Source organism: Cryptomeria japonica, chromosome 10 (assembly GCF_030272615.1).
Source record: "Cryptomeria japonica chromosome 10, Sugi_1.0, whole genome shotgun sequence".
NCBI lineage: Eukaryota > Viridiplantae > Streptophyta > Pinopsida > Cupressales > Cupressaceae > Cryptomeria > Cryptomeria japonica.
In genome coordinates this window covers 169,904,882-169,921,745 of record NC_081414.1, presented here as the reverse complement: position 1 = coordinate 169,921,745, position 16,864 = coordinate 169,904,882, and the positions used below count along the sequence as shown (strand labels likewise).

Below are 16,864 nucleotides of genomic sequence, written 5' to 3'. Positions count from 1 at the left end.
GCAGGGTACGGGCGCGGGCGGCGGCGGGTATAGGTGCGGGCGACAGCGACAGGTCCGGACTTGCAGAGTCCGATAGGTAGTACGCCTGCAACCTGTGACACGCAGGTACACACTGCATAGGGGGGGGGGGGTCTGCGGACCCCCCAAAAACACTTTTTTTTTTTTTTTTTTTTTTGATTTTTGATTTTTTTTTTTTTTTTTTGATAAATTTTTTCAAAATTTTATATTTTTTTTTTCAATTTTTTTTTTGACGAAATTTTTTTTTTAATTTTTATTTTCGGAAAATATAAATTTTTTTTCGAAATTCATACAATAATAGCAAAATTGGCGAAAAAAAATTTCTCACCAAAATAGGCCGACTTTATAACCAAAATTCATGGAAACGACCTTCTAGACACAATGGCGGGGTCGGATCTAGTCTAGGACGCCTCCAAAAGATGTTGCTCCTCAGATCTGCCTCTTGACGTCGCAATAATGCCTCTTCAAGACGAATCAATGAAGCCCCAATGGCTCTGATACCATGCGAGATTTTGCCAAGATCAAGAGTTCAATGAAATGTACAAAATAGAGACACAATATAGGACAAGAATAAACTGTATTCTCATCAATAGAAAATGATCAATAATCAATTACATACAATGTAGATGAGCCTGCTTATATAGGCAAGGCTAGGGATATGTGAGCACACAAACATGACATGTGGCTCAATAAGAAACAAGGGTAGGTAGGAAATAGGTGTGGGTAGGTAGGAGAAATAATATAATAGTCCACATGAGGTGGATCACCCACTGAATGTGGAGTGTAACAACAAGATCAACACCAAAAAAGGTGGAATTTCTCCTACACACACTATCCCAATGTGGCACAAACACCCAAGTGTCTCATACCCAAACTACTATGAAATGCATTTCTTAAGTAAACTTAAGTAAGTGTAATAATATCCAAGATAAAATCATTGCTTATTTTTCATTTACAAGTTTAATTTTTCTGCAAACTTAGTGGTTAATTCATTCAAAACCCTAGTTTTTAAAATTGAAATTGAACTTGTGTTTTGCAAAAATTGATTGATATTGTCTTAGATCTGAAAATTGCTTTATTTGTCAAATTCAATTTCTTCATTGCCCTGTTCAATTTGTAAATCAAATTTATAAAATTAAGAGGTTAATTGTCAAAACCCTAAATTTTAACAATTATCTTCTTCTCTATTTCTTCTACTTTACCGATAGTAGTGGCATAAGCCATACTCCCACTAAAGTGGGGGTTAAATGTAGTGTCATAAAATTGTGCCTCCTGCAATTTTAACCACATTCGAAGTCCTCACTTTGGCGATGAAACCCTCCTTTCTAACCAAGACCTCTTTTTGCATGTTCACCACATTGACCCCTTCCTGTTTGAGCCTTGGGATAGCCTCAAGACCCTATCCAGGCCCCAAGATAGGGTAGGATAGGGGCCTGGCACCCCTATCCCACCCTCTTAGGGTGGCCCCAAGATAGGCCTCCCTGACCCTATCTACACTTTGGGATCCCAAATCTCCCCGATGTTGGGCTTTGGTGAGATGAATTAATCTTCTGAGGCATGTATAAAAGGGAGTTGGTTTTCTTATTTGGGGGAAGGCAAAATTCAAGCAAAGGGATGATAAGTAAGCATAGGTGGAAATATACATCATCAAGCATTCAAGAATTCAAGCATTCAAGTCTTCTTCATTCATCCATGGGAGCAACATTACAACATTCATTTGCAAGCATGTGTGTGTGTTAGGGTTTTGTCATGTTAGATGTCATTTCATGCAACACATGTGATTACATTCAAGAAGCAAAGCAATCATCATCAACATGTTGCAAATCTACAAGGTATACATTTCCATTGTTTACACTCATGCATTTGCAATTACTTTATTTCAAGGTTGATTCCTCAACCAGGGTTTGACTAAACCCCTATCCACAATCATTCTCCCTCTCTTTTCTGTATGTAGGTTGTAGGTGCATAGTTGTAATTGTAGGTTTGGTTCATTTGCAGAGACAGAGGAACCCTTTTCATTTCATGAATTTTGTGGAAGACCATGTACATTGTCAGCACGGTCCCAATGAATTTTCTCCAAATTTGCAGGGAAAATCTGTATCAGTCTAATTAGCTCAAATTTGAAGTTATAGCGCAATCTTGAATTGGTAGCTCCTTATTTCGCTCAATCTCTCTCTTTGTTCCACATAGTCAACAAGTCAACTTTCTCATTTACAAAAGAGGTTAAATCACACTTCAGCCCTTGCAATCCACTTGGAATTCACATCCTTTTTTCCCTTGGATTTGGATCTAGTGGATTCAAGTCCCTCTTTTGAATGTAAAGTTCCTCCAAGTAAAAATGATCCTAGTGGATTCCTTTCTCTCTCCTAGGTGATGAGTCACTAGGATCCAATTTTCCACTTTACATTTTGGTGAACCCGACGTGACATTCCCATAATACTTGAAGATGAAGTTCTTCCCCTCACGAATATAACTAATCTCTCCCCTAAGGAAGATCTTCAACCTATTCCTATGGATGTGACTATACCTTATCCTAAGAAGAACAACAATATTCCTCCTAAGGTTAGACCTATACCTCCTCCTCATGATGGACCTAGTCTTCTTCCTAAACCTAACATTCCTCCTTTATATGGCACAGTTCCACCTCCTTCCTCTTATCGAGAGAAGAGGTCTACTTCTCCTCTTGTTCAACCTAAACCTTCAACTATCAAGGAGAGAAACATTCCTACTTTTTCAAGTGTTCCTCCTCCTTCTTAGCCTTCTACTAAGAATCGATAGAATCGTTATGCGAGAGAATGCCGATGAAGACATCGTGTTCGAGATCATGAAGTTGTCCCTCAAAATACTCAATCTCCTAATACTCTAACAAATGATATGATTCCCTTTTCTGCTAAGCAAGATGTTCAGCCTACATCTCCAAATCATAAGTTGCATAAAGCATGTGATGGTTTTACTCCTATTGGTGTTCTTTCTCCTCTTTCTCTAAACTTTGATGAAGAAATGGGTGAAAATGTTATTCATGATGGAATACAACTCCTAATGATTCTGATAGTGAGCATGAATATGTTGATGTGGACAGACATTTATCAACTGAATTTTCACAAACCCTAATCCTAGCTCCTGGAATCGAATAAAGTGACTTACCACATGAACATAGTCCTTGTTTTGATCTTGTGATAGCTCCATCTGCTGTGCTCGATGTCACTCCTCTAGCATGTTGCTCACCTTCCCGAAATAGTGATCAACAAGATCAAGAGGCGGATGTTGTGCTAGATTAGAAATATTAGCTCTCTCTCTCTCTCTCTCTCTCTCTTGTGACCATTCTTCTACGTGTATCCCTTTTCTTCTATTTTCCCCTCAATGTCTACTTGGGGATGATGTAAAGCATTGAGATCTCTTTTGGTCTCTTTCATGTTGACTCGAAAGACATCCTCTCTTCCCTTTCTACCAAGGTAGTGCCCTTGTTTGGGGAATGATAACTATTATATGCACATATACATATATGATATACATGAGTTATCATACAATATACTGACCCCGAGGAAAGAGAAACTACCTCATGCTTTGTGTTTTGTATTCATTATCATTGGGTTTATTACTCACTTGGGGGATAAATCCTTGCAATAATGAATTCCCTCTCTTCTCTCTCTCTTGGGTGTATCATACCTTAAATAAATCGCTCCTGATAAGGCATGCACAATCGCTTTAACATGGGGGAAAACACTCCACTCATATTTTCCTTTTTGATACTTAGAATTATTTAGTGAACTTGGCTTTCCTTCATAATTTTGGTATCTTTTTCGTGACTCATAGTGAGGGGAACCTTGCTACTTGTAGTCATGGTTTTCCCTTCTTGATCTTCCCTTTTACTTTGTCAATCGATGTCGTAAGATCCTAAGTCCACTGGGGGCTCGGTGCATCTTGCCTCTTTGACGTGGTAGAAGTATTTCAATGTTGTTTCCTTGTACTTTACCGATAGTATTGGCATACGCTTATACTCTTGCTAAAGTGGGAGCTAAATGTAGTGTCATGAAATTGTGACCCTTGCAATTGTCGACCACATTATGGTCCTCATGCATGCGAACTGAATCCCTAAGCCTGATCAAAGATCGAAGACTTGCTCAACACCTGAGAACCGCATCTTTCTTTCCCTCCGCACTGCCTAGACTGCATCGTTTCCTATAAAAAAGAGTAGGACAGGGGTGTGGCACCCCTGTCCTCCCTAGGAGAGGGGTGTGGCATCCCTGTCCCCTACCCCATTTTGGGGTAGGACCCTTTTCAAATGTACTTCGGAGGTTGCACATTGAGCGGGAAGACTCCCCCAGTGTCAGCCTATGACGGAAAATTGGTCAATTAGCCCTAATTGACAAGTATTTAAGTTGCATTTTCCCTCTCATTTGATAAGGTGGAAAAAGTTGGATGAGTGGGAAGTTTACGTGAGATTAAGCATTCAAGATCATTCAAGCATTCCTTTCCAGTGTTGAGCATTCTCAAGTCTCCCTTCAAGGCTGGGTGTTGCATTCAAGTCAAGGATTCAACCATTAAAGAGGAGATTCATTCTAACATTCAATTCCACACAAGCAAATATACCTACATTCTATATACAACCTCCCTTGAGGTGACTTATATTTCAGTCTTTCATTTACATTTACTTGCAAGTACTTTCTTTCATCATTTGGTTAATTCCAAAACTGGGGTTTGACCTGAAGGTAATCCCCCAATCCTAACACCTTTCCCTCTCTTTTATGTGTGTAAGTTGCAGGTGCACAACTGTACTTTCAGATTCAGGCTCCATTTGCAGAGGCAGAAAAACCCTTTTCATTTCACGTATTTTTCAGAGGACCGTGTACATTCTCGCCACGATCCAAGCAACTTTTCCTCAAATTTGCAGGACGGCTTTGTCTCGACAGATTATTGCCAGATCCAAGTGCACGGCTTCATCCTATGCTTCTATCCTGAGTTATAATTAGATCTTTGTCACTTTTACACTTGATCATAAGTACACAATTCAGTTAATTCAAACCTCAATCTCAGAAGAGGGGATTCACTTACCATCACTTAGAATTCAATCTCTTTCTCTAGAGGTTGAATCTAGTGTATTTTCCTCCCTCTTCTAATGTAATGTGGAAAATGTGTTTGAAGAGAAATCTGAAGTGAAACTTTTATCTCTCCTCGGAGGGAAGAAAAGCTTTCCTCTCGATATCTCCATCATTCACCTTTTTCCAACATCACAATTAATTTTGAGTAGATTGCACCAGTATTCAATTTTAAATAAACTTCATTGATTTTATTTACCTGTATGTCAAATGCAATGGAACCTTGTGTTTTCCCTATTAAGAGTCTTAGGCATTCAGCCACAACTTCATAGCCTTGTTGGAAGGCAATCTTTAGGTCATCTTTTGTGGGCACTCTCTTGAATTCAGAGCTCTGCATTTTTGCATAAGGTCATGAATTTTGCTTATATGGTGTGAAAAAACCAAAAATGTTTTCAATTTATTATTTGGATGCTATATTTCATTTATTGATACTTACAATTCGTCCGACTAATTTCATATAACCACTAGAGCCAAGTTTGTGCTACTCGTGTTTTTCTACTCTTGCCTTTGTTTCCTTCGATGTGTCAGACAACCTATGAAAAGTTTGAAATATGTTAGATTATGTAAACAAAAAGAGTGATCAGTATATAATTACATTGTTGATAGTATCACATACCTTCCTTGGCTTGGTGGTGTCTTTCCTTTTTTTTTTTTCAACCTTCTCCTTTCCATCTGACACTAGGTCCTTCCACTCCCTCTCCGGAATCATGCCTTCCATCCAATATTTTCCATAACATTTATGTTAAATTCTTTCTGATATGCATTGTATCAAACAAATGCACAATTTGTAGCTGCTCATAGTAGGGCAACCTACTAAATTGTCTAGGATAACAATTCAGTCCCTGTGGAAGTCAATCATTAATGCCTTGACGACCTTCATCAAGCATATAAGATAAACAAATTAACAACAACAAACATTGTCAATTACAACACGAGTCAACAAAACACAATATAAAAATATAAATTCCAAACATATCATATATGACAGATAAACAATTTGATATGATGCATAACCTTGACGATTAATTCTATTATATTCCAACTTCCATAGGCGAGGTGTCATTCTTTGTGGTTTTGATGTTGTCTCTTCTTTCCCATTGAAAATATGTTTTTTAGTAGTTCGATACTTATGATTTCTATGGAGGAAGTGCCTATACTCATCAAACACCTACTTTCCTAAACTTGTTGAACGATGAGATTTCATCTTTGGACCACAAACTGGACATGCAAATTTTCCCTTTGTTTGAAGACCTGCAATATCAGATATAATTCGATTAAATATGTCAATTTTTATAATTATATATAAAGAATAGATTTTTTAAAAAACATGCATGATATCTACTTCATAAAATTAAATATTATTAAAGTGCAGTCGAACATTATAACATACCACAAAAATGTGTTAGCCATGGTGCATCATGAATTGTCCATACAAGCATTGCATGGAATTGAAATTGTCTTTGCCCTATTGGTCTAGAGACGCCATATATGGTGACGTCATTCCATAACTTTAGTAACTCATCAATAAGAGGCTCGATATATACATTCATATCTTTAACTTGGTACTTACCTAGTTGAATGAAGATAAACATTACATAATTATTATAACCATTTTATTGCAATATATATAAATTAATCTACGTGACTATTAAATGAAAAAGATATAAGTGATTATGCAACAAATAAGACAAATGAGATTCTACTATGTTAAATAAAATCGATGTAAATAAATACCTAGAACAAACATTGCCAACATTATGTGCTCCCTCTTTATTGACATCCATGGAGGAATGTTATTGTTGATAACAAAAATAGGCCACATCGAGTAAATAGATTTCATCTCTTCAAATGGATTGACAACGTCCGCTACCAATGAAAGCCTGAGATTACGAGGTTCTTCTTTAAAGTGTGGCCATTTTTCCTCCATGTCCCTAAATGCAGAACCATTTGCAGGCATTCAAAGAATGTCATCTCCACTTCTATTCCATGCATGGTAATCCATAAATTACGCTAAGCTTTCACACCTAAATAATCATTGCATACGTGGAATAATAGGAATATAATGAAGAACCTTGTGAGCCACCTTTTTTGTTAGTTGATATGTTTGATATCTACTAATATGACATTCTGGGCATTCTATTGCAATTCATGTTGTTTATGATATAAAATATGATCATTGGAACATGCATCTATTGCTTGATACTCCATTCCAATATCTTTCATAATGGTAGATAAATCTCGGTATGAGTGAGGTAAAGTATTTGATGGTGGTAACAAAAATTCATCTATCAATCTACAACAAAAAAATAATTTATTAATTAATATAACGAACATTAATGGTACATATTTCATCCTTTATTTACTAGTGATGAACTAACAACAAAAATAGATGAAAAAAGATGACATATATAACTTACCTTAACATCCGTGAGATTTCTATGTTGGATAAACCATGCATAACCTTCAAGTTTACCAACAACAATACAACAAAGAGAAGAGTTGTTTGGGAGCCTTCATAAAGGGTCTTGTATGCCTTCTCAAGTACAGGTAAATCATGAACATCATCAAAGTCGTCTAGATCATCATCATGATCAGTTGCACCACTAAATGTGTCATGGATCAATGTATTTGTACTATCATCTTCAACTGTGTTTTCTGGTGCATGATCATCTTCTTTCATAGGATCATTAACTTCATCTTCGATATTCATAGCTCCATGTTCCTCTGCTTGCAAATCCACATTCTTCAAGCCATGATAATCCATATCATGTGCCCTGGGGAGCCCTGCCTTTATAATAATGATTGACACAAATAAACCATGATCATGATCAAGTGATTATATATATATATTAAAAATCATAATATTATCTGACATGGTTTTTCTTTACCAAGCTTGAATATTTAGATAGATTGTGGAAACAAGGCTCCAATCAACAAACCCACCCACAAGACCTTCTTGGCAAAATGTCTCATCGGGATTTAACACATAACAAGGCCAACTTCATGGATACAAGGCTTGAACAAAGGAACAATACTCTTGATCAATAGGACAATAGGGAACAATGAAACCATGCTTCAAACATGTTGCTTTACACATCCACTCATGATATCAATGCGCCTTCACAAGGACTATATATGAACTTTGGATTAAGACTTTTGCCACAAGGATCAGACTCTAAGAACAGAGACATTAAACCTTGTAATGCAATCTTTTCCAATATGCTTTTGTTTTGTAACAACACCCCATTTTGGTGAACTTATTATCAAAGATCATATTTACAAACTTTTGTATGCTCATTACAATTGTTCACTTTCCACATGGATCACAAGGGGAGTCAAGGTACTTTCATGGATGTCTACATGCACTTGAGGCAATGTTCAAAAGGTCCTTAAGGCCTATAAACAATGGAAGACTCCAAAAATTGGAAGAAGTCAAACTTTTAAGGTTTAATGTGACGATAGACCTAAATAGTCATCTTTTGTTCGTCATTATCAGAAAACTCCATACAGTAAGTAATAATACATTTGTGATAACAATCATGGTTATTTAAAATAAATACAAAGTGAGAGACAACTGCACTTGACAAAAGAAAACTTCCAAACTGTAACTGTCATTGTTTTTGGGACAGTTTGACAGTGGCCTTCAAATCAGAGACTAAAACAACATAAAAATTCCTTGTCAAGTGACTGCAAAGGAATGTTTGGATTACTCACAATATTATGTCAACCTCAAGTGCCAATTGGAATCATCAAATAGGTCTGTAATTAAACATATTAGAACAGTCGGCTAGAGAATCAAACTATATACTCGTCAGCCGACCACAAATTAAGAAATGCGCGCTAACAAAAAAACCCGTTGGAAATAGGTTGACTTTAAGCATCAGAATAACGTCAGAATAGCGATGAAAATTCTTGTTCATCAAAATTTCGACGAATGTCAGGGACCAATTTAAAGAAAAAATGAAAATCTCACATTATATTTAAAGGTACGCGACAAAACAATAAATTAATTCACTTTCATCAGAAAATTTCGTCGGATTTTGACCTCAAATGAGTTAGTGTTCGGATTACAATCTGGAAGGAATGAACTGAAAGAATAACATCTTCAAATGCTTGATTACAGTTCTGATTAAGCTTAGATGTCTACCTGACAACACTAGTCTCTACTCAATCACAATATCGAAGGATGAATCCTCGTTTGCACATACACCAGTCTCTGAAAATGAAGACACAACCACTCACACCAAAGTACATGACAATATCACCTATATATATAGATCATCAACCTTGACAACAAGGTTGGCTGAAACCTCAACTCATAATTACAAAATTACATCACACGATACAAAGATCAACCACCGGACCAATATAATAATTTACATGACATAACATGGACCTAATTCAAATTCCCAAACGCTCAACACCATCGAAAATCATGCCAAGATCAACTGCAACACGCTACACCACCATCATAACACGAAAAACATCACCAGTTCATAAAAACCACCAATAACTCGCACAAAGATCAATGTGGATCATGAAAACAAATAGAACACAATTAGGAAACACCAGCAAGCACGTTAGAATCATTAGTAACAACTACACCAACACTACTTATCAAATCGTCATCGATCAACATCTAAACCTCAAGAACACAACCGATCAACAACTACTATGAAGAAAGATAACTAGTCGAGAAACAAAACATGATCCATTTGAAATGAATATACAAAAGACCATCCCAAACAATATCCCCAAAACTCAGCTCAATATTTGATCACACCAGAATATACCGGAGGAAATACCAAACTCTTCAAAGCACCAATACAACAAAACAAAACTACAAACCGGATCATAAGATCTTCTCAATCTGCAATCACCAAAGAAAATCATAGGAATATGTTGACATTAATGACAAAAACATATCCTAGTAGCAGCAATGTACAATAATTTCGAACATTCTCCCCCTTTGGCATTGATGGCAACAAATGAATGTGAAAAACAATCAATGCAAAGAAAGAAGATATCTCCAGCAAACTTCCCCTAAGATCAAGACATATAAAGCAGTCGTGTACATGATCTCTCTCCCCCTTTGACAACAATGCCAAAGATCTCAAATAGAAAACCAAACTTACTCTCCCCAAATATAGAAACATGAATTTCATGAATCTCTCCCCCTGACCACAAACTACTCCACCAGAGGAGCATCACCAACTCATCAATCAAGATAGAAAGATAAGACTCTGAGATCCACCTAATTGATTCAACTTAATGCATCTAGTTCTTATCATGAGGGGTGGATACCCCTAATTTGTCTCTCAAATAGACAAATGATCTGCAGGCAAAGGCTTAGTGAAAATATCAGCAATTTGTTCCTTTGTAGATACATACTCCAACTTCACTTTCTCTTCACTGACTTGTTCTCTCAAGTAATGATATTTGATTGACACATGTTTAGTCTTTGAATGTTGCAATAGATTCTTTGACATGTTAATAGCACTAGAATTATCATAGTATATCACAGTAGGCTCATCATAGATAACTCGGATATCCTTCAACATTTGTTTTATCCAAACTACCTGACTGCAATTACTAGCAGTAGCAATGTACTCAGCTTTAGCAGTTGATGCAGGAGCATCCCCGGTTTATAGCAATCTTGCGTCAACCAAAAATATTTCCTTTTTGTTTTGCTTCCTATTTGCAGTTTCCTTCTTTGTCTGACAAGGTATGTGTGTCTGGGCTTTGGGAGTTTCCTTCTTTGTCTCCCCCACTCGACTACTATTTCTTGGTGCAAGCTCAATGCCTAATGTCCTATAGGGGTATTTTGTGGGGTTTTGGTGATTGGGGTTTTTGACCTCTTGGCCCAATTGGAAAGTAGTGGTAAGTAGGCCTCAGGATTGGTTGTCAATGATAGTTTTTTTTTTAGTGTTGTAGATTTTAATGTATTTTTAAATGGCCGAGGGGTGAGTGATAAGAAAATCCCACCAAGAAGCACTACAATGGTGATTGTATATACAAATTGGTGTAAATTTATGAATGAAGAGTGGCATCCATACTTCATTTATCAATGTTATATTTTCTTGTGTCCCCAAAATTGTGATCTTCTTGAAAATTGACAAGTGTTTGTTGGGCATTGGAGGTAGATGGTGGTTGAGGCTTGCCTATGTGGTGTGGGTATCAGACATCTTGGTGTTTCCTATTGGGAGTATATCAGCTTGCTCTTTCCTTGTTTGAGGATGAGGATACATTGTAATGAGGAGATGGTATAGCAAAGAAGAACACATGCAATAGAATCAAAGAGTTCACAATTCTTTTTCAAGATATCAATATTTTGGCATTGCAATGGCCTAGGTTTATCTCAAGTATGTAATATTGCATGTAACTATTGCATAATGGATGTTTGAATGCATATTTGTCCTTGGTTGAATGTCTTTTTATGCATGGTGTATATTTCTAAAAGTATTTATGATTAGTTAACTAGTTAGATGAGTGTAAATTTATCATAAATATTTTGAATGATATCTTTTTAGAATATTGAAAGAGGTTAATGGGTATGTAAATGGATTACTAAGTAGACCCGTTTAATAATTTATGACTATCTATGGTTTTCTTGAATATATGTTAGAGCCTAGCTTACCTATGCATTTTGGAGAGCCTAGTCTTTTGTAGTGTGTTGATTAATGCAATGCCTTAGTTTTAGTTATTGTGTATTTGATTAGATTTATATGTTGCCCAACATGATGAAGGCATTGGTCTGTTATTGGTTCTCTCCCCACCATTTTCAACATGCTCATAATGCATAAACTTAAAGCACCTTTCTAGTTTTATTAGTTTAGTTCATTTATGTCACATTGTTTGAATGTCTATAAAAACAAAAAGGGGCTATCATGAAACTCATTAATTGATAGTCATATGGTATATTATCCGTTTAGTAAGGTGTTTAAATTAGCACATAGTGTATATTGTGACCCCAATATCGGATTACACTATGTAGTGGGTATAGTTTGATGGGTAAAAGATAATAAAATGAATCCACACAAAATGGCAAGAATAGTTGTGAGTCCTCTCCCATTTCTTGCTGGTCAAATATCTTTCCATTTACTTGAAGTGTTCCTACCCCTTTTCTTTCCATTCTCCACCACCTCTTCATTTTAAACATATGCAAGTTTCATGAAAACTATTCAATGAAACATCCATATTATCGCAATAGAGATCTTTGACAGGTACCACAAAAACATATTTATGCAATGATCTGCATCACACTCTATTCATTTAATTTTACAAAGCCAACAGCATGGTCTAGATTGCCAAATACTTATTAAAAAAAAAAACTTTCTAGAAACCGAAGATAAAACCTTGTCCCTTAATTATTAATGCAGACCTGACAAAGTGCACATTTTTGTTGCACAAGCCTATTTTTCACCCTGCTTGATTTCGCATCACCAACGAGATCAAGAAGAACATTGTCCCTCTTCAAAATGATAATGAGGAAATGGTTGGCATCTCTCGCAAAACTCTTGGAGCGCAACACTCTTGGAGATATAGTTTATTGCTTTGTGGCAGTCAGCACATACTCAAAGTTCTTAACTGCTTAGCACATACTCAAAGTTCTTAACTGCTCTAATAGTTGTTCAATGGGGTGGATTTAACAAACCAGTCGCAATTGCGAACTTTTCATTATGGTGATAGTGAAATAATCATTTTCCTCCTTTCCCACATCATTAGGTAAATGTCTTGAATATCGGAAATATATTGATGTGTTCATCTCCCAGGCCAATTTCTCCTACCTTTCATAGATCTCCTGTGTCTGTGGATGTGATCTGCCTCCTACACAAAAAGCATGTACCATTTTATGGCCTTCAATCCAACTAAATCCAGGGATCTTTTCAATTCCTCTATCTTTCATCAATCTCCTTACCATTTGAGCCTCATCCCATCTACCCACTTCGGCATAGATGTTTGAGAGAAGAACATAAGTTGCAGCATTTGTAGGATCCAAATCAACAAGCAACGTTGCTGTAAATGCTCCTAAACCTATATTCATATGTGATCTACAGGCACCAAGAAAACACATCCACACAACCACCTTAGGTTTAACTGGAATCTTAATGATAAAATTTAGGGCATCCTCAAGATAGCCAGCACGGCCAAGAAGATCAACCATGCACACATAATGATCAGCTGTAGGTGTAATGCAATTAGAGTTACTCATTTGATTGAAGTATGTACAACCCTCATCCACTAAACCTGCATGGCTGCACGCACATAGAACACAAGCAAAGCTGACAATGTCAGGATATGTTCCAGAGTGCTTCATTAATTTAAATATTTTGAGAGCATCCTTGCAAAATCCATTTTGTCCATATCCTGCAATCATTGCATTCCATGATATGATATCTCTTTGAGGCATTCTTTCAAACAATTTGTGCGCCTTGGCTATGCTTCCACATTTTGCATACATGTCTAACAGAGAATTTCCAACTATAATATCTGTCAAAAATCCCCCTTCCATTATGCTTTGATGGATGTCCATACCCTGTTCCAAAGCTCCTGTTTTGGCACAGGCAGGCAGGATGCTGGCAAAAGTTGTGGAATTTGGCTTTACACCTGCCAAATGCATTTGTTTGAAAGTTTCTAAAGCCTTATCCACAAATCCATTTTGTGCATATCCTGCAATCATTGCATTCCATGTGATAACATCTCTTTGAGGCATTCTGTCAAACAGTTCATGTGCCCTGTCTATGCTTCCACATTTTGCATACATGTCTAACAGCGCAGTTGCAGCAATAACATCTGACAAAAATTCCTCTTCATTAATGCTTTGATGGATGTTCATACCCTGTTCCAAAGCTCCTATTTTGCCACAGGCAGGGAGGATGCTAGCAAAGGTTGTGGAATCTGGCTTTACACTTGCCAATTGCATTTGCTTGAAGGTTTCTAAAGCCTTTTCAACCAATCCATTTTGTGCATATCCTGCAATAATGGCATTCCAGGAGACCAGATTTCTTTGATGCATTCTTCCAAACAGTTCATATGCCTTGTCCATTCTTCCACATTTTGCATACATGTCTATTAGAGCATTTCCTACTATGATATCTGACAAAAATTCCCCTTCCATTATGCTTTGATGGATGCCCATACCCTGTTCCAAAGCTTCCATTTTGCCACAGGCAGGGAGGATGCTGGCAAAGGTTGTGGAATTTGGCTTTACACCTACCAATTGCATTTGCTTAAAAGTTTCTAAAGCCTTATCAACACATCCATTTTGTACGTATCCTGCAATCATTGTATTCCATGAGATAGCATCTCTTTGAGGCATTCTGCCAAACAGTTCATGTGCCTTGTCTATGCTTCCACATTTTGCATACATGTCTAGCAGAGCATTTCCAACTATAATATCTAACCCAAAACCCCCTTCCATTATACTTCGATGGATACCCATACCCTGTTCCAATGCTCCAATTTTGGCACAGGCAGGGAGAGTGCTAGCAAAGGTTGTGGAATTTGGCTTAATACCTTCCAATTGCATTTGCTCGAAAGTTTCGAGAGCCTTATCAGCAAATCCATTTTGTGCATATCCTGCAATCATTGCATTCCAGGAGATAACATCTCTTTGAGACACTCTATCAAACAGTTCACGTGCCTTGTCTATTCTTCCACATTTTGCATACATATCTGCCAGGGCAGTTGCAACCGTAACATCTGATAAAAATCCCCCTTCCTTTATGCTTTGATGGATGTCCATGCCCCGTTCCAAATCTCTCATTTTGGCACAGGCAGGGAGGATGCTGGCGAAGGTTGTGGAGTTTGGCTTCACACCTGCCAATTGCATTTGCTTGAAAGTTTCTAAAACCTTTTCAATAAATCCGTTTTGTGCGTATCCTGCAATCATGGCATTCCATGAGACAACATTTCTCTGAAGCATTCTGTCAAACAATTCACGTGCCATATCTATGCTTCCACATTTTGCATACATGTCTACTAGAGCGGTTGCAACTACAACATCGGACAAGATCTTTCTATCCTTGATGCTTTCATTGATGTCTATACCCTGCTGCAAAGCTCCTATTTTGGCACAGGCGGAGAGGATGCCAGCAAAGGTTGTGGAATTTGGCTTTACCCCTGCCGATTGCATTTGCGTTAAAATTTCTAAAGCCTTATCAACCAATCCATTTTGTGCATATCCTGCAATCATGGCATTCCATGAGATCACATCTTTTTGAGGCATTTTGTCAAACAATTCACGTGCCATGTCAACCCTCCCACATTTTCCATACAAGTCTACTAAGGCAGTTGCAACTATAACATCTGATAAAAGTCCCTCTTCCTTTACTCTTTGATGGATGTCCATACCCTGTTCTAGTGATCCCATTTTGGCACAGGCAGGGAGGATGCTGGCAAAGGTTGTGGAATTTGGTTTTACACCTGCCGATTGCATCTGTTTGAAAGTTTCTAAGGCCTTATCAACAAATCCATTTCGTACATATCCTGCAATCATTGCAGTCCACGATAATACATCCCTTTGAGGCATTTTATCAAACAGTTCACGTGCCTTGTCTACGCTTCCACATTTTGCGTACATGTCTACCAGGGCACTTGCAACTCTAACATCTGACAAAATTCCTCTATCCTTTATGCTTTGATGGATGTCCATACCCTGTTCCAAAGCTCCCATCTTGCCACAGGCTGGAAGTACGTTAGCAAATGTGAATTTATCGGGTTGCGAACCTGTTTGTTCCATATGTTGAAACAGTGTGACTGCCTCGTGAGGATACCCATGTCTTCTGTACGCTGCAATAATTGTATTCCATGAGACGTTGTCTCGTTGTTTCATGTGATCAAACACTTTACGCGCATCAACCAAACTCCCGCACTTGACATACATGTGAATAAGCTTATTATGAAAATTTGTATGTGTAGCAAAAGCAAATCGCCTGTGAGAGATGAAAGCGTGAACATTTTTCCCTTGTGAAAGGGTTTTCTTGAGAATACAGATCTGCAATAATTGAAGATATGTAGAGTGGTCTTCAGGGGGATTGTGTGTAGTAAGCAGAATGTGTAGCGCCTCCCTTGACATAATGGTGTGAGATTGGGATGAGTAGGGAATGGCAATGGCATTTTGCGATTGTAATTGGAGCGTGGAAATGTGCAGTGTTATTCAGTCTACGTCTACCACAATGGCACTGCCGCTGGTAAGCCTTTTAACTTAAGAGGTTTTTAATAGCCTTTCGAAAGGAATGAAAACCTTCAAAGATAATCTTTCGAATTATTGGAGTGTTCTATCTCTCTCAATGATCTGCCCTACAGAATGATCTGCTGAAAATTTTGATTGGAACAAAATAATAAGATATTTAATTAATAAAAATGGAAAATCAGAAAAAAGTGAAACACATTCTAAGAAATAATGAGAAAAAGCACTCCCTTCAATAAAGATGAGTAAAGAACAAATTAATTAGTCAATTTTCATCTTAATAAAAATAAAAAATTGTTTTTTTTTTCGCTCTCAAAATAATAGGCTCTTGGTATGTTAGTGCAGTTGAATGGTTTCAAATGAGCTCACCTTGAATCAAGTCTTGTTGAGTGCAAAGCTTCGACAACATAAGGGATGAGGTCGGGGATCATGTCCCGAGGCTCTTAATTGAAGAGGTTTCAGCCTATAGACTTATACCCCATATCAAATGATTGGTGTGCTCACGAACTTAAAAAAATAAAAAAAATGCTTATGATTTGGATTACCTCAAAGATTTAGC

General features: G+C 37.3%; 1 protein-coding gene across 1 annotated transcript; it reads right to left on the bottom strand.

Annotated features, from left to right (window-relative positions):
- Positions 1-12,294: 12,294 nt before the first annotated feature.
- On the bottom strand, positions 12,295-16,448 carry LOC131045238 (pentatricopeptide repeat-containing protein At5g39350-like). The gene has a single exon (XM_057978789.1). The coding sequence runs from the start codon at positions 16,189-16,191 to the stop codon at positions 12,898-12,900; it is 3,294 nt and encodes a 1,097-aa protein (XP_057834772.1). The 5' UTR covers positions 16,192-16,448; the 3' UTR covers positions 12,295-12,897.
- Between the last annotated feature and the right edge of the window lie 416 nt (positions 16,449-16,864).